The following is a 19,076-nucleotide window of genomic DNA, read 5'->3' as shown; positions in this document are numbered from 1 at the left end:
GCTGGACTTTCCCAGTAGATCAGAAGGTAAGGAACCTAGCTGGCCCCATGCAAAACTCACCCCCTCCCACTATAAGAACAGCAGCTCTAACAATTAAACTCCACCTTCATTCAGGCCCCTAGGGCTACTAAATCAGGAGTTCAAATTTCCCCTTTTCTCAACTCTGCTTCATATCTGTAAAAAAAATAAATAAATCAAAATATATTTGAACTGGTAAATTCAATGTCACATGCTTTGAAATCAAGCAAGTATTATAACTTTTCCTTCTAAAGGACAAGGGAGAGCTGTTCTTGCTTCCGTAGGCTTTGGCTGCTCTAGTGACACATTCACATGTGATAGTGTCATACTCCTGACGGCTTACCAACTACTTGTAACCAGGGACTATCTGGTCAGGGATTATACTAAACCATCTACCTCATGATGTCATTCTATAACACGTTTTTGGTGGCTTCTCTATGAATTACCTTTCCAGAGCCTGTTTCCTCTTCACCCATATCAGACCTAGACTGACTCCTGCCACCCTTCCTCGTTTTCTCTTCTCCCAGTTATGCTCCTGAACATTCCAAGGTCTTTCTATGAAGTCCTCTCATCCAAAAACCAGATAGATGACCACTTCCAACCTGGCTTAACCATGACTAGATCTTACATCTAGGCCTTTGTGAAACAACATTCAGCTCCTCTTCCCATACTCCAGTCTAAAGCTGAAGTAATCTGTTTCCCATTTAACGACTGCCGCTTATTCATTAATTGAGTAATTTTTGAAGTCTCTTAACCTCTTTGAGCCTCACTTTCCCCATAAGCAAATGTGGGGATAATAACTCCTATCCTGCCAACTGGAGAGACCTAATAAAACGACATCATAATAGTGTTTGAAAGGACTCTGACAGGTAGAATGCATATTCACAAACATGTTGAATTATCAGTATTTGTGTTGGAGACCTTTTTGTTTGGTTTGGGTTTTTGTCCAGGCAAGGGATAAAGAGAGCTAGGAACGCTGGAAAATGATGGCAAGACAATACCAGGCAACCTGTAAAGGGATTCATTCAATTCCTATCTCTCAAGGTTGTTTCAAACAGGAGACTACTTGGAAAGCAGGCAGCTATCCCCTAAAAGTATAACTCCCTCTCAGCTTCCCAACCCTAGTACTTCATTTTATGGGCTTCTCAGCAGCTAGAGGATCCAGAAGAAACTGCCTAGAGGGGCAGAGCTCTAAGAGCTCTTTTAATATTTCTTCAGTCTTGGCTCTTCCAAACAAAGGCTAAATCCCAGTAGAATGGAAGAGGGGGAACTTTTCAAGCCCTCCATAGAATAACAGCCTATGTAGGATGATCTCATACATAGTTTCTCCTACCTCCACTCTTTGAAGGGTTACCTCCCTTTCAATCCCAGTCTCATAAATTTTTTACCACTACCTGAATTCACAGCTTGAAAAGATGGTACTGAGGGCATAAATGACCAGGGAAGTAGAAGCTATTTCTTTCCTTGATCCAAAAGCCAAAGTTCACTGTTTTCCTTGTAGTTAAGGTCAGTTATCCACATCAACATAACAGGAATACCTTATGGATAACTCAGCAATAGCACTCTAACCACTTTATGTCTGGGATTCTGTTTTTAGAAAATATCTCCCTAATTATTCTTATTTGGGCTGTCAGAAGAGCCAAGAGAATTTGCATTTCCTGGGCTCACACGGCTTAAGAAAGACAATACACAGGTAATTGGAAGAAGAAATTCTTGTTATGGATAGTTGAGAGCTAACTGTACGGCAATGCATCACTGGTACCAAATGGTCTTTAAATGAGCTATTCCACAGAAGTGAATTTTCCTAATAACTGAGGTTTATCCTTTTAAGGATCATAACCATTATCTCTTTTTTAAAGCTCATTTATTTGTTTTTAAGATAAAGAGAGAGAATGTGTGCACGAGGGGCAGAGAGGGAGAAAGAGAATCCCGAGCAGGCTCCACACCAGCAGCGTGGAGACTGACACGGGGCTAGAACTCACAAACTGCGAGATCATGACCTGAGAAGAAACCAAGAGTCAGACGTTTGACAGACTGAGCCACTTAGGTGCCCAGGATCATAGCCATTCTAAATGATGAGGTGAAATTCTTTCATCCACTGACACACTCTATTGCCTTTGTTGACAGAGACCATTAAAACATGACTTGAGCTTCTCCAAGCACCTGAATCCTGTATGTTGATTTTCTACAGAACTAACATTCGAGGGTTTTCCAGTGTTATCTTATCCAAGTTTCCCAACTCAGGCTAGCATTATCATCTCCACTTTACCAATGAAGAATAGGAGGATGAGGGAGGTTAAAGGACTTCCCCCAAGGTCACATGGCCAATATACTAAAATATAATTATGCCTGAAAACTTGGACTAAATAAGTGTCTGGAAATACTTTGGATCCAAGCAGTCCAAAGACTAAAGTATCCCCAAATGACATTCCTTTCCTTTTTTGGAATCTGATCTCAGAGTCTTGCTCTCCTTGCCACACAAGATTCAGAAACTCCAATTACTCAGAATCTGCAGGCAATATTTCCTGTTCATCTAAAGTGGAAGGCAATAATTCCTGCAGTGGCCTATAGGCCTGGCCCAATCACAGTCAATCTCTGGTAGCAGAGGCTCTACGATTAAAGACTGAATAAGAAGAAGCTCTGCTCCATCCATTGTGAAAGTCTGGGAACTAAGAGGCATGAAAAGGGAAGGGCATGCCATGAGTGGGCACAAGACATCCTGCATTTCTGGTAACTCTGCTTGTCCTCATTGGGCCTGGTTTCTCTCAGTGTGATCAATATCTTCAAGCTAGCAAGCTTCTAAGACCAAGGGAAGCCATTAGGCTATTTTTAAAAATATATATATATTGAATATTTATTTGTATTTCACAAATCACTATCTTCCTCAACTCTTCAACTGGAGGGCTTAATTACAGCTGAGTACTCTGAAAAATTCTACTTTCCTGACACCTAGACAAGATCCCTGATATGTATGGATAGTGGGGGGAAATTTTAATCCAGCTTCACTGCTCTTCTCTGGAGAAGACTGGAAAAGCATGTACCCATGACAACCACCAACACACACACACACACACACACACACACACACACACACACACACGCATGCACGCATGCATGCACCAGCTTCTTTCCTTAACCTCAAGCAGCTATGGCAGCAGAGATCTTCTGGTAAACAGGGCTCTCAGTTTGGAATCAACTACCCCAAACTGCCAAAAACACAAGAGAGAGAAGGGTCCATATAAAGCAAAGGAAAGTGGTTTACCTAATGCCAATCATTCCACTAACATCATTTAGACACAGGTGAAATAAGCAATCTCTAGATGTTGGACTTGAAAATGGAAATAGCTTTCATCATCCTATCCTTCATGATAACAAAAGGGTCCACAATTCCCACTTTTTCCAGAAAGCCGTTCTCTCTCAGGGAGGCATATACAATGTCTTCTTTATTTTCCACTCAACAAAAAAACATGGGCCTTTTTCATTTGTGTAGATTTTAAGTGTTCCACCCACTTGATAACTTGCTTATTAATGAGCCCATACAGACATTAAAATCTGATTTGACATGAGAAGATGGCCATCACAAATTAAGTAAAAAAGTGTGGCAGAACAGTATGGATTTGTGTTATGTGTGTGTTTAAAATTAATTATATGTGTAGGGGCACCTGAGTGCCTCAGTTGGTTAGGCGTCTGACTTTGGCTCAGGTCATGATCTAACAGTTTTTGAGTTCAAGCCCCGCACTGGGCTCTATGCCGACAGCTGAGCCTGCTTCAGATTCTCTGTCTCCTCTCTGTCTGCCCCTTCCCCACTCACACTCTGTCTCTGTTTCTCTCAAAAATAAATAAACATTTAAAAATTTAGAAAATTAAAAAATATATATGTGTATAAATGTATTTACAAAGGAGTCTAAGTTAATATAACTGGTAAATGATGGTTCTCTCTGAAGAATAGTTGGGGCAGACAACAGGGAATTTTCTATTTTTCAGTACTGTTTCATTTCTTATAGCAAATATGTCTTAGTTTCATAATGAAAAAAACACAAATCATAAATTATAAAATAAATAATATCTCTTTAACCCTGCCCTACCAAACAGCACAGACTGTTAATACACCCTATATGTTGTCTAGCTCAGCAGTATAGGACAGATAGACAAGGCATTTGAAGGCAAGATGACCATTAGAGGTGTTTATTTTGCAGCACCCAACCCTATCTAGTAGGCTTCAACCTATACTTCCCAAATGCTGGTCACACACCATTATTGGAAATGCGTAGGGAAGAGAGGACCTTCTCTTGCTCCCCAACTTAGCCTACCTTGATTAACACTTGCCAAAATCTACAAATATATGCATCTCTGATCCCTAAGGCAGCTTGGATGATGGTGGTGGCAGTGGTGGTGGCAACAGTGCCAACAGCAAAAGTTGCTCAGTTCCTGAACACGATGATCTATAGAACTTCCCTGCTGTCCTCCCTGATCTGTGCCTGTCTCTGCCCATCCCTGAGCATAGGAGTCAACTCACTCCCTAAACTTCAAGACCACATACCTCTCAGGGTTAGATTACACAACGCATCCCTACCTGTGTGACCACCACACATAAAAAAATAAATTTAAAAACTAGGTAATGCTTCAAATATGTACTCTGTAGCCAAAGTGTGGGTTGTTTCACAAAGGCAGATAGAAATGTCTGTTAGAATTCACTAAAAGCTTTGATTCAAATATTCTCCCTTTGTGTGAATGATACTACATTGTGTGAAATCATGGAAAAAGGGAGTGTAAATTGGCTGTGAACAAGCTGGCCACTCACAGGTAAACAGATTTTCCAAGGTACACAAGAAGGACAACTCCCCATTCCTTGGCACTACACAGCTCCATTTTGCCAGGGCCCAGCTGGGTCTTCACTAACTAATTTCCAGTGGGCCACTGGAATTGTTGTTCAGCTTTCCAGTAGACTTAGCCAAAGAAGTCTGTGAAAGATAATACAACTTGACAACAGTAGCTATTACTGTATCTATTCAATAAATATTTGTTGAATAACTCCTCTATGATAGACACTGTGCTAGATACTGGGGATACAATGGGTAGTGGGAAACTCTCCCTGTTCTCATGAAGTTTACATTCCTAGTGGGATAGGCTGATAAGATGGAAAGAACATATTCCTTAGAGTCCTGGCTTTAAGACTTGATTATGCCCCTGACTCACTATGGGACCTTGAATAAGTCCCTTCCCCTTGTTGTGTTTTATAGTTAGATCTTAAATAGACTCACATAATTTGCTTCCTGGGGTGGCTTAGGGGTTTTCAAATGGCCAGGATAGCAGCAAAAGACCATGGTAGCATAAAAAGAAAACAAAAAGCACACTAGATGAAGGAGAATCTCTATCCAAAGACTTCAAATCTGGCCATTGCTCATGGATGGTTCCTCATGAGCTGTTTGCCCAAGACAGGTGGGATGGGAAAATCTCTAAAGAGCATATAGTCAGTGACAGACACAGAGACTTGTCCTTCTAACCATGGCAGGCTTGTTCTTCTAACCAGAGAGCCTGAAAGATACCCAGTTTCACTGTGTCTTCTATAAATATTTCCACCTCCTGAGGCACCTGGGTGGCTCAGTCGGTTAAGCATCCTACTCTTGATTTTGGCTCGCGTCATGATCTCCCTCAGGTCATGATCTCACGGTTCATGAGTTCGAGCCCTGAAACAGGCTTCCTCACTGACAGCACAGAGCCTGCTTGGGATTTTCTCTCTCCACCTCTCCCTTACTTGTGCTTTCTCTCTTCCTCTCAAAAATAAATACATAAACTTTAAAATAATAAATAAAGAAATAAATAAATACTTCCGCCTCCAGCTGAAAGGATGTTAGGAAATCGTCTACTGTAGTACCATTCATTGGCTGCTAAATAGCTGGGGGGAGAAGGTACCACCTCCGTTTCTAGACATTTGGGGCCATTCTTGAGTAAGGCTGTAAAGAAGCTATCTGGAGCCATGCTGCTTAAGTGAGCAGGGAGATGGGACTTACATACTTGTATACCGTCCACTAAAGCAGCAAGCTGTGTGACTTGCTCAGGGAAACTATAGCATCTGGCATTCTGGGCTTAGAGACTTAATAGGAAACACAAATACAAAAGAACGTTGATAGGACAACTAGAAAATTTCTGGAGAGTCTTGGGCCTACCCACCCTCCCTTGTGCTCCACACCTCTCAGAGGACTTTCAGATATATTAGTGCCTGAATGTTTATCATAACCCTAAGAAGTATGGTAATATTATTCCTTCCATACTACAGATAGGAAACTGATATCTGAAATGATTTAAGAAGCTTGCACTGATGGGCCAAGGCCAACAGGACTCTCTCTCAGGTACCTCTCATCCCTATAAGTACTAATGCCCCTTTCCTACTCCAAAGTATATTTTCTCTTTTATGAGTGCCCAGTATATCCCACAAGGTGCTAATACAATACTGTTGAATCCCTTGCATACATTACTGCTGCTTCTCCACTTCCATGTCTGTCACTGACTAAACATTCTTCAAAGACCTACCCTTCCCTAACCACCTCCACCCGAACAAGAGCCCCTTCTTTAGGTAAGGGGAATTATAAACTTTCAAGTCCACAAGTCCATTGAAGGAAAGTCTGGGAGCCCAAATGTTTGCAACATCATGTGGTAAGTATCATAACAGAAATTCCTATAAGGAAAGTATAGTCAGCACACAGAAGATGGTGCATCCAATACCACCTAGGAGTATTAAAGAAAACTTTCAGTGGAGGTGACATGGAGTGGCAGAGGTGAAGGAGACACACTTGACATTTCCAACTGAAAGAAAAACCATGCTAGAGCTGAAAGATATAAAAGGTATGGCTTACTTGGAAAACTTTGATCCAACAAAGCCACAGGATAGCATACATGTGGGGAGCTATGTCTGGAAAGTGAGCTAGGATGAAGCCAGGTATCAAAGGACTCCCTCTATACCATGCTAAGAGGTTTAGATTTTCGTTTCTTCATACTTACCTCAGTGTTATAAATACTGGCAAATGCTGGGAGTAATCTAAATGACTCCCAAAAGATTAATGGTAAATTATGGCACAGTCATTGGATGGATATTATAAAGCCATTAAAGTGCTCATTTTAAAAACTAAAGAGCATTTACCTAAGGTTTTAGTGATAGGTTAAGTAAGGATAAAGAAGTAGGACTTTTTTGGGGCACCTGGGTAGCTCAGTCAGTTGAGCAGCTCATGTAACTCTTGGCTTTGGCTCAGGTCATGATCTCATAGTTTGTAAGTTCGAGACCCACATCGGGCTCCATGCTGACAGTGCAGAGCCTGCTTGGGATTCTTTCTCTCCCTCTCTCTTTACCCCTCCCCCACATCTCTCTCTCTCTCTCTCTCTCTCTCTCTCTCTCTCTCTCTGTCTCTCTCTCTTAAAAATAAATAAACTTTAAAAATTGAAAAAAAGAATTAGTACACTACTACTATGTAGTACACTATGTACACTATGACTGAACCATGGAAAATTATAATACATATATGAGCTATGACAAGAAATATACATAAATAATAATTGCTCTATTAAAATGGTGGATTTATGGAAGATAGCTCCCTCTATTTACTAAACTTTGTCATATGATGCCAAGTTGGGTTTTATAAAAAGGGGAAATATAAAAATTACTACTACTCTTCCATTTGACTCCTCTTTCCTTCTCCCCTTTTCACTCATTCACCTGCTTGCTTACTCTCCATCACCAATAGCCATTCTAATATACCACCTTCAACTGGAATCCTTAACAACACATGTGAGATCCATAAGAAGGAAAGGCTGCCAGCAAGATGGCTGCACCTAGCAGCAAGTTCTTACACAGCACAGAGGCTATTCTAGCCCAATGTTGGGGAAGAATCTTCTACCCAAAAGCACTGCCTAGGTCTACCCATCTAAGCCTACTCTGGTTAAACTGCCCTAAGAACTTGTTCTCAAAGGAAGGAAGACAGATACCAAGACTACTTCTATCATGCCCTCACTCCAGGAGACTCAGGGCAGGTGAAAATCAATTCATGGCCAACATCTAGGTGGCTGATATACAGCCTGGGATCTTTGATTCACAAGTAGAACTACACAACGTTGATAGATAGAAAGAAGATGGGTGAAAACGAATCCAGTCAAGAGCACATCATTTCTAGACACCTTATGCCCCCATCACCTTATTAGGCCTTGACAAGAAATTCAGAAATCACTCTTCTTTGATCTACAGGTCTAACACCAAAGGAAGCCATAGTCACAAAATGCAAAATCAGTTGAAGGTTTAACATTAGGCATGTGGCAATCTCCCTCACTAGAAACTCCTCCCCTTTGTTCCACTCAAGCCCATATCACCGAGCTCTCCCCATCCAAGAGCAACATAGACATCAGTGACTCAAATAGAGGAAGAGTAAGGGGACCTTAGCAATTTAAGACTTGGCCAAAAGTAATTTCATAGGCCTAAGAAGGTTATGTAGTGGAGGAAGGTGATAAAGGAAGTCAAATCTTATTTGCATTCAGTTTTAGTTTATTTCTTAGTCTTCCCCTTCCCTGCTAGCACACTGACCAATTCAGGGTCTTCTAATCTTCCTGGAGTCACCAATAACCAAAAATAACCAGCAATTATGGTTTGCAGGCTGTACTCCAAGGCCTCACCCAAGGCACTCAGTCAACAGTTGTCTCTCTAAGCCAGGATGCCTGCAGTGAGCTCTGTGGTAGGTGGATACAATACCTCTAAGCAGAGCTCACTGAAATAATGACTACCCCTGGATTGTCAGAGATGTAAGTAAGAAGCTAGAGGGGGTGGCCAGGCTGGGTCAAGAGGGCCAGGAGAGATAAGAAATAAGGGGAGAAATGAAAGAAGGATGGAGAAATTACAGTCATTCCAGAGCATTGCCATCTTTCTCTCTCCTCTCCTACTTCACTCCCACCTCCATCAAAGAGCCTTACCACCTTCTCTAAGCAAGCCCTATACTAGGAAAAAAAAGTTTGCAGGTAGCAGCACTATAAAAACTTGAGAAAGGGTCCCCTGTACCAAAAAAGAACAGTGGACTAGCTGAGGTGGTAAAGGGCATTTTAGGGGGAGAAAATAGCCAAATAAGGTATACTTGACTGGTAGGGAATCATCAGGAAAGGTTCCAAGAGCTGACGTTGGAGGGAGGAAGCTTTTAGTCATTGGTTTCCTCTGGCAACTGGCTTAAGGCCAGGAGACAAACTCTCAATGTTAGGAAAATGCCCAGGTTATGGCAGACAGAAAGACAATCAAAAGAGATTTTCCCCAGGTCCAACTCAGGCTCTGCTGGAACAGGTCTCCAAGTACCAACAGAGAGGTACAGTGTAATTATGAAGCCAAAGCCAGATGTTCTCACTAAGCATATGCTAGATATACCATGGCCCAGGTACAAGGAGGAGTAGGAAACCTGGGGAAGGGAGCTTTGATCTACTCTGGTTACATATTTCTGATATTGCTGACAGTTCCATTTTAAAGAAAAGAAAATTTCAAAGGCAAACAGGTTAAGTGGCCTTTGTTCTCAGCAAGAGAATTTTTGAGTTAATAATCTCCCAAGAGATTAGTAAGGATGTTGAGAGAGGAATTTTGATCATTTAAAACCCTTGAAGAGGGGTGCCTGGGTGGCTCAGTAGGTTGAGCATCTGACTTCGGCTCAGGTCATGATCTCATGGCTTGTGGGTTCAAGCCCCAATTCGGGCTCTGTGCTGACAGCTAGCTCAGAACCTGGAGCCTGCTTCAGATTCTATACCTCCCTCTCTCTCTGACTCTCCCTTGCTCACGCTGTCTCTGTCTCTCAAAAATAAATTTAAAAAACATTTAAAAATTTAAAAAAACCTTGAAGTTAACAAAGATTTGTACAATTTAACTGATGACACTCAAACTGGCTATTATCTTGACCCCTACCCTACACAGAATAGTCAACCACAGTCAAAGATTACCTCTTGGTGTACTTCATCCAACCTTCAGGCTGATATGTCTGAAAAAAGGACAAGGGGTTGGGGGATGTGGCAGGGAGTAGTAGGGGTCAGATTAGACCAAGACAGCAAACTCAGGAATCTTACCTAAATACACCACACTGGAGAAAAATAAAGCCTGATCCTTCCCAGTATTTTAGGGACTCTAAGACTAAAAGAGAGGGAAGGAAATGCTGACCAAGCCTGTTAGGTATGCATTGTTCCCCCTACTAGGTTTTGATCCCTGTCACCTCCCAAATACATATCCAAGAAAGGATTTATTGGGATTGCACCTTGTTTTTTGAGACCAAAATGCCTGCATCTCAACTTTTCTCTCTCACTAAGCCCTGAGTGATACTCTGCCACACAAAATACCAAATTCCCACAAAGCAGAAGGGTCACCAGACACTGAAAGAATATTTGGCCTTTAAAGTCACCAATTATAGGACCTACCTGGCAAAACATTATTACTAAGCATGCTCAGTGGTAGATGACCATACCTGTGGCCTAGGAGCTATACCAATACTTACCTTATGCCACAACAAGTCCATTGAAAGGAGCATCAGTTCTGGTTCTTTCATAAGGCACCAAGAAGTGTGCTTTAAGAGTCACCCAAAAGGTCTTTCCTTGAAGTTTAAGGCCCATATGCTACATCTTGGACCTGGCCAGAAAATAACATGCTCCTCAACCTATTCCAATCACACACTAAAAAATTCTCCCCTCATTTCCATCTTTCCCAAATACCTAGCTCATAGTAAACCCATTGGGAAAACTGAAAGCTGTTTTTAGGCTGCTGGCCTAAAAAGTAATTACTAAGTAATTCCTTGGTTTAGTTCATATGGAAATGTGACAGAAGAAGTCTCTCACATACCTACAGGGGCAACAAAGACAATAACATTTATTTCAGTTAATTAACCCAATTCTAGGAAACCAAAGTTCAGTTATTCCCCCCAAAAACCCCTTCAGAACATTTGAGACAGGACTATTGGCTATCACTGACCCTAGAAAGAGTAACTTGGTCTATGCCCACTTGTACTCTGTGGTTCTCCTTGAACAGTTAGAACCTCAAGGCTTCCTTTACTTTAGACAAACTCACTTTCAAGAGAATACTGGCCTAGGGTTTACATCCATGTACCAAAAGCATGTCACTCACCCACCCAAAACAGCTACTGCTCCCAAGTGTACACTTCCTTCAAAGTTCTGTTCATTAAACCCTCTTCTTCTCAAATTCTTTAAGAATGTCATGTAAAGTATTTCTTTTTCTCAAGATGTTTTTAACTGAGTTAGCCCTAAATCTCCAATTAAATGAGACTTATATAAATGCAGGAACTATATACTCCATTCTTTTATTTGTATCCCTTATAGTAAAAAGTATCTAGTAACCACTCAATAAATGGTGAGAACGCAACTGCCTGCCTTCTTTCTTCCCATCTTACCTTGCACAGTGTTGGGCATATAGTAGTTCAGTTCCATAAGTAATTATAATAACTGACATTTGCATCTAACTTATTAGATGCTAGGCACAATTCTAAGCATTTTACATGAATTGCCCCATTCAATCCTCAAACAACCCTATGAGATAGGTACTATTATTCCCTTCACTTCACAGTTGAAGAAAATGAGGCACAGAAGTTAAGTAACTTGCCCAAGGCTACACAACTAATTGGTCACAGAGCTGGGATTTGAGCCCAAGGAGTCTGGTTCCAGAGTCTGTGCTTTTCCCTACTGCTCAATGCTACCTTTCTGTGAAGGCCTTAACAGTTTTTTGTTTATTTGTTTGTTTGTTTGTTTGGGTTTTTTGGCTATCTACCTGCCCCAGGCTTGGCTTGCAACAATTAGAGGTAAGTAGTGAGGGTTGAGGCCAGGAGGCTCTAGTCTGAATTCAAATGGTTGCTACAGCAGCAAATACTTCCACCAAAGTACTGATGAAAATACTATAATGTTCCTCTATCTCAAGGAACAGGTAAAGCTTGAGGGTTGAATCAGATACAGAGAAGTAAGAACTCAAAATTTAAAAAGCCAAAAAGAAAGCATGAATTTGGATGAAGGTGGGGCAGGAAGAGAGAAAAGTCATTCTGGTGCCCTAGAAGAACTGAGTCACCCACTGACTGAAATCTGGTATAGCAGAAACTATTCAGGGGAACTCCACTACAGCCATCTTTTTAATGTAATCACCACAGAGCCAATTCTCAAGAAGTCTATGTCCCCTTGGTGAAAAGGGTCATTCTTCCTAGATAGGCAAATCCAGTGAGAGACCACTAACTTGGTAATCAAGAAAACCGAGCTCTCCTTTCAATACTATTATCAACTTTATGTGATCCTGAACAAGTTGGCTGACTCCTCTAGCTATGAATACAGAGAAGAAACAACTCTGTTCCATAGACAGCACAGTTGAGGCCCAATCTCAAGCAGGAAAATGTGGCTACTTTCTTCTCTTTACCTCCCTTCAACACACACGCAGCTGTTTTCTACCACCCTTTGCAGACAAAGCAAAACACATTTACCTTCCTGGAAAGTGTTACAAAAAGTCCCAAAGGCACTGTCAGAGCCTGAATCATCTCCATATAAAGTAAACTCTGAGGTCAGTTCTACACACTCAGAAGGACTTGCTATTCCCATGACCATAATAACACTATGGTCAAGTCATCCCAGCAAAGAGGTAGAAAACACTGAGTACCTGGCATCAAGTGCCATTTAGAAGGAAGACAAAAGTTCCTCCTCTACACAGGGGCCAGGCAATTTGGGTTTTAGTCTCAGCCTTATTATCAGTTCACTCATATCAGTTCCCTTTTCTGGACTGTGCTGTCCTCATCTAAAACATAAAGGTAGAACTAAAAAGTTTAAAACCAGGTCATTTGCTCTGTGGTTTAAAACACTCCTGTGAGAAACCCAGACCATCTAGAACAATCAGCTGAAGTGAAGCTTAAGGCTTAGGAAGCTCTGGGTTATCCTAAATAGAGATGCATTTGAAATATTGTACCTCACAACAGCTAGCCCTCAGCTCACTTGTGGTAGATATCTTGAGAGATTGGTTTATTCCCACAAGCTCCTCAAAGTTTACCAATATCTAACTACCACACTCATAAGGTTAAAAGTACATTTGAAACATAACCTAGTAGCTTCCTGGCATTTCAGCCGAACTACAGGGAGTATATGCTACTGGCAGCCAGTGAGAAGAAAGGAAGGAAACCCATGCAGTTTTCAGTGTTTGTCTGAGGCTCTTCAGTCAACTCACAGCCTTCAAAATATAGTGTCATTTGGTTTCTTGTTCCTCCATAAGGAAAGACATAGTCATTTCCTCTCCATAGACTTAAGAAGCAGCAGCCAGGAACACTCATACCAGTGTTCTTGTCAAAGATACTAATGAAGCAAACCAACTCCCAAGCTAAAATTTCTCCATTCTGAACTCAGTACCCAGGAAAAACAACAGTACCCCAGAGGTGTAAGGGGACAGAAAGGTACATTTTAGCAAATGCTTCTGAACTTTGTATTTTCAGCAAATCCTAGCACACTGCCTGGTATATAGAAGGCACTAAAATTTTGAGGAAAAAAAGTGTCTGAAGAAAAAAACATACACATGGGAGGCTTGAAGCAGTATCATCAAGGCTCTCAATGACATCAGTACTGGAAAGGTCCCTAGAGTGTACTAATTACTAATGTAGTGCCCTCATGACAAATTGGAAAGACTGAGAGCCTGAATAAAGGACTTGCCTAACTATTCACTTCATTTGAATCACATTATTGAGGACAGGGAAGATGTTTTTCTTACATGGAAAGAGAAGAAAAATTCTCCAGTTAGTGTTACTTGCCACTTTCCAAATCAATGGAGCCCTGAGCTACCCTTCAAATGACTACTCCTATGCCACAAATCAGAACCTAGAAATGAAACGTTTTTCAGGTCTATCAAGCATGAAATGGGAAGGCTGAACAGAAAAGCCAGCCAATCATAACAAGACCACCTCTCTATGTGACCACTAAACTGGCCCAAAGGAGGCTATCTCTGTGCTCTGTTATTGTTTTTGCTGTTGTTCTTTTTTGGGGGTGCAGAAGAGTGGGGTGTGGTAGCAGCAGGAAAATATTGTGAATTAGAAAAGATGTACACAATAAATTAAATTCTATCTGTGAAAAATCAGAAACACACTGTTCCCAACTTGTAATAATGCCAATTTTCAGCAATTCTAGTTATTAAAGGCCTGGTGGTGTTGGTAGCCAGATATTCTCCCCAGAGGGGAGATCTTGAGTCTGTAATTCAATTGAGGGGGACTCCCAGGAAGATACAAAGGAACCTAGAAAGACTGTTGCCAAGCAACACAATTAGAACAGAATTCAGAATAAATGTAGCTGTCATCTCATCTCATCCAGATAAAATTGGATTTGGAATCAGGGAGATAGACCAGATAACCTCTAAATGTCTCTTTACCATCCAGTAAAGCACTCTCCTGAGTGAGGGAAAAGAGAAAAGTAAAATTAACACCCTTAAAAAAAGCTACTGTTATAGGAAACTACAGAATAATGGGGAGTTAGCAGACTAGTGGTCAATACCACCACTGTCAACCCTCTCACAGAACAACCTTCCCATCTCCAAGCCTAAGTATAAATTATTTGTTGTCTTCAAGGGTCCTCTTGCCTCACCCACCTCTCTCTATCCAGAAGGCTATTCAAAGAGAAGCCTAAAGGAAATCTCTAAGATAGTTCCTGCTCTGTCATCTACACGTTCACAAATGGTAAACTGGAGAAATAAAGAAGTGGAGAGATGCAGGATCCAAATAATTACCCTCTCTCATGTATAACTTCCATTCCTGATCCCTTGCCTTGCCCTGAAGTCTTTAGGCAGGGCTGGTTCAATGGTTGAAAAACTAAGATTCTGCCTCCTATTCCTGAAGTACCATTTTAGTGCCACTTGAGTGGCTCAAGCAATGCTAGGAATGGCAGGATAATAAATAGTCCACACAGTCCCTGTTAAAGTTCAGCTGAATGCAGATCCAGAACTCTGCAAATACTTTAAGGAGCTGGACTCTACATCTTCTCACAAGGATGGTCACATCAACGACCACTTGATCACTTTTCCTCTGACCTATTGAGCTAAGGCTAAAAATCCAGCAAATTAAAAAGGTTTTACCAAGACTTATTTAAGACCTAGATTCAAGTCCTAGTTTTGCTACTGACGTGCTACATCATTCTAGGTCAGCCCCTCCCTACCTGTGGGTCTCAGTTTTGCCATCTGTACAATGAGAAGGCTTAGACTTGATAGTTGTGAAGAGCCTCTTCAACTCTAACAAACCAAAAACTCAAGAAAACCTTGAAAATTCAAAATAATCTCTTTTTGGGGAGTCCCAAAGACTTTGTGACCAAAAAAATAAAAGAGGAAAGGAAAGAAAAGAAAATTAAAGAGGGCAGGGACAGGGAAAGACCTTTTTTTTCCCACAACTGTCTTATCAGCACAAAGTGTAGATGGCAGTTAATAAGCTTCTTCATTCTGGCTGCTAAAGCAGACTTAGGAAACTGGCAACTAGAAGCAGAATCCAAAAATTGGCAGGAAGAGAGTACAGAGGAGAATGTTTTAACAGATTTAATGGAAGTTGGGTTAAGGAAAACAATTGGCTGTAAAGGTGAAACCGACCCTGGACAAACTGCAGACATGGTTCATATTAATGAACAGATTTGATTTCTCCACTACCCTTCCATATCTGTCATACACCAGAAATAGCCTAATAGCCTAACTAGTGAAGAAGGAGCAGAAAACAGAATTTCTTCTTTCATTAAAGTTACTAGTTTGCATGCAGTGAACTAGTGTAAGCCCCTGGATGCCTCAGCACTGTGATGAGGAATAAAAAAAGGAACAACAGGCACCTTGTGAAACCCTCAAATCTCACCAGGAGATTCTAATGTTACTTTGCCTAAATTATCCACTTCTTTTATCTGAGGACCAGGAAGGCTTAAGGAGAGGGGGCAATTTGCTTTGGGTAGAATAAGGGATTCAATGTCAAGAACCCAATCATTAAGTCAGAATAGAGGGTCAATGGGATAAGCATCAAAAACCTTGGACCCCAATCTTGGTTCTGTCACCATGTGCCCTTAGATAGGTTCCTTTCTTTTAGCCTAATATCCTCATATTAAAAAAGAGAGATAGAGTGGTGAGGAGGGGGAGAAAGTTGTACTAGACAGTCTCAGAGGTCCCTTTTAGATCAAGATTCTATGGTCTTAATAGTCATGATATAGTTGTTTCTCCTAAAAGTTGACCATTTCTTGAACAGAACAACATGGAAAATGCTCCAAAGTTTTCAGGCTATCAAAATTCAGCCTACTCCTTCCTATTTGATTCAAGTTTCTGTAAATCTGCATAAAAATACCTTCAGTATTCAGGTTAAGTTTGGTACCCTAGGCTGGACCTCAAACAGCTCATTCTCCAGTCTCTCTGAATACCCAGGAAAAGGATCACTATGCTACCTTCTTTGCCACTTCTGACTGAGATGGAATGGTTAAGGCAACTTTGAGACAATTTCCAGGCCCATAGAGGTGCATTTAAAGGTGAGCTATCTTAGAACTGACCATGAAATATGCCACTAGTGAAGAGAGGTCATAGGGTAAAATCTGTTCCCAGAGATCCACCCATGTATTTAGGTAAAACCATCCACAGAAAGATAAACCCAAGAAAAGGCTCCTGAAAGGATCTTTATAATCCTCTGTGTTGGCAGAGACAGTGGGCTTTTTTCCCTCTTTCTCTTTTCAAAGCTATTCTCTCTCACTTTATGTGTGTTGGGGGAGGGGAGAAAATGTGGAAAAACCTCATTTCATAAAACCACCACAAGCAATTTAAAGGAGAGAAGGTAAAAGGACATACTTGTTGAAAACTTGGTGTTTCTGATGGACAGAGTCCTGGAAAGGCAAGAATGACTTCACAGAAAGGCTGGAATACAGCAAAGTGGCAACTGAATTCACCATATACCCAAAGAACCTACTCCTACTCCTACACCCTACTCCTTTCCTTCAGGGATCCTCATCCTTTCTCAAGGCTATCTCATCTCTACAAGGCTCAGGCAGTCCTCTAGGGAGAGGGGTCTGTAAGCACAACAAGCTGCTTGGCCTTAGAGACTCAAGCCAGGGTGCACACCAGGCCTTCCTGAATAAGAAAAGGGCCCTAGTGGGAATAGCACTGGGTGTTATATGGGAACCAATTTGACAATAAACTATAAATAGAAAAAAAAAGAAAAGAAAAGAAAAGAAAAGAAAAAGAAAAAAGAAAAAGGCCCTAGTCGCTTTATGGCATGACTTGCACAAAAGCAAGCAGAGCTCATTATTCAGGCACACCCCTCCCTTCCCCCTCCCTTCTGGGCATCCGGCCTCCCTAGGCCCCACTCCCAGGAGTCTTCTGCTCTTCTCATAACAGCCAGCAGGGTGGAGACCAAATCCTAGAAGCTACCACCATTCTAGAAAGGTGGGGCTTACAGGGGAGAATCCACACCTCAAAGAAAAGTCTGGAGGGGACAGAGGGAGACAGAGACCCACTAAGCAATGGGAAAGACAAGGATCTCTCGGTGGAGAGAAGGAAAAAAACAGTCTTCTACCCTAGGGAGTAGAGCAGACCTCTCCTCAGACTGGTGCCCAGTTAAATATTAGTAATCTTGTATAAAAGCAAACAGCTTCTGATGCTAACCCTAACCCTCCACAACTCTCTCCATCAACTCTTTCTTTCTCCTTTCGTAGGAAACAGCTGGAGCCTCCAGGGTAAGCTACGAGAAAGTTGAATGGGGGTGGAGGATCAGCCCATTGCAGCTCCCTACCCCCTCCTTCCTACTCAGTTCCCCTGCCCCCTCCTGGACCATGGCAGCTTTGCCCCAGAAAGGCGCCAATTCATGAACTGGAGGAAGTGTTCCTTTCCCCTACCCCCATAGCCCATCAGGGGCAAGAAGAGACCTAGGGCTCCCAAGGGAGCCTCCCTACTGCCTCATCCCACACGCAGGAAACTGGAATGTGAGAAAGAGGCCGGTCCCACCCAGTCCACACTCCTTTCTAGCGGGGCACCCACTCACTCACACCCGAGAGCGCACCAGACCAGGATTTCATTCTTGCCCCTCCATAACCCAGGCCTTGGCGGAGGGCGCGGCGTTCTGAGTGGGCAGATGACTGGCCCAGCCCCTAGCCAGCAGCAAGGGGCAACTAGAGTCAGCTAGAGCCCCCAGGGTGGCAGCGCACATCCCCAGTACTCACCGTCTTAGGCATGGTGGCTGCAAAAGTGGCAGAGTTGAAGTTCAGCTAGGAACTGTCGGGCAGCGCTGAGCACACAGTACACACAGCGTACTCTTGGGACTGAGGGTTCGGATTGGGTCTGTCGCTAGCGACAGGGCAACTGCTCGGCTTCCTGCTAACGGGCCACGACTTCAGAAACCCCACCCAGGAAAGAGCCGCCCCTGTCGCGTCGCCCGCTTCTTTATGTGGCGGGGCTTCCGCGCGGCACCCCGCCCTTACGCCCGCCTTCCCGCCGGCTGCTGGACTCGCCCCGCCCCGCCCAGCCCAGCCTAGTCACAGCAGCCACGTGGGGCTCAGGCTGGGCCTGGGTGCTCCAAGACAAACTCCTACCCCTGACCCAGCCCCACTCTTTCTCCCATCGCTTTCACAGCCCCTACTTCTTTGAATCCAGGCCATCTGGTCCCACGCCCAAGCATAGCCCTACCCTGGGCCTAATCTTGGCAGAGGTTTAGAGCCTTTGACTATAAGTTTCCAATAATGAGGAACTCACTACCTACAAAACTGTCTGTGCCCTCTCAAGACAGCTCTGATTCTAGAAAGTCCTTGTGTGAAGCCAAATTCCTTTTCTCCTATGGATCTCAGTTTTGCTCCCTGTGGTCACACAAATCCTCTACTGTCCCTAACAATTCCTTAAAGATCTGAAGATTGCATGTCACTCCCCTCCCCAAAACTTCTCTTTTCTTGGCTACACTGTCCCACCTCCTCCGACACCATTCATTCTCTTCTGTAGGTCTCTAGATCCCTTTTCCCATATTTCCTTCCCTTTCTTGCTTAATCCTCATTTGAAACAGAATTGGGCTTCTTTCTGCATCTGTCCTCTACTCATTTTCTTTCCTTCAAATCCCAGT

The 19,076-nt window shown here is 42.5% G+C and overlaps 1 protein-coding gene across 1 annotated transcript in view; it reads right to left on the bottom strand.

Moving 5' to 3' along the window:
* The window catches only part of MSN (moesin), a 65,050-nt gene extending 46,641 nt beyond the window's left edge, over positions 1–18,409 (bottom strand). The window contains exon 1 of the mRNA XM_029929587.1: positions 18,190–18,409. Coding sequence (XP_029785447.1) covers positions 18,190–18,201 — 12 coding nt within the window. The 5' untranslated portion in view covers positions 18,202–18,409. The remainder of the gene's footprint in view (positions 1–18,189) is intronic.
* Positions 18,410–19,076: the final 667 nt, after the last annotated feature.

The sequence above is a fragment of the Suricata suricatta genome, chromosome X, assembly GCF_006229205.1.
Source record: "Suricata suricatta isolate VVHF042 chromosome X, meerkat_22Aug2017_6uvM2_HiC, whole genome shotgun sequence".
NCBI lineage: Eukaryota > Metazoa > Chordata > Mammalia > Carnivora > Herpestidae > Suricata > Suricata suricatta.
This window is presented reverse-complemented; position numbering and strand designations above follow the sequence as displayed.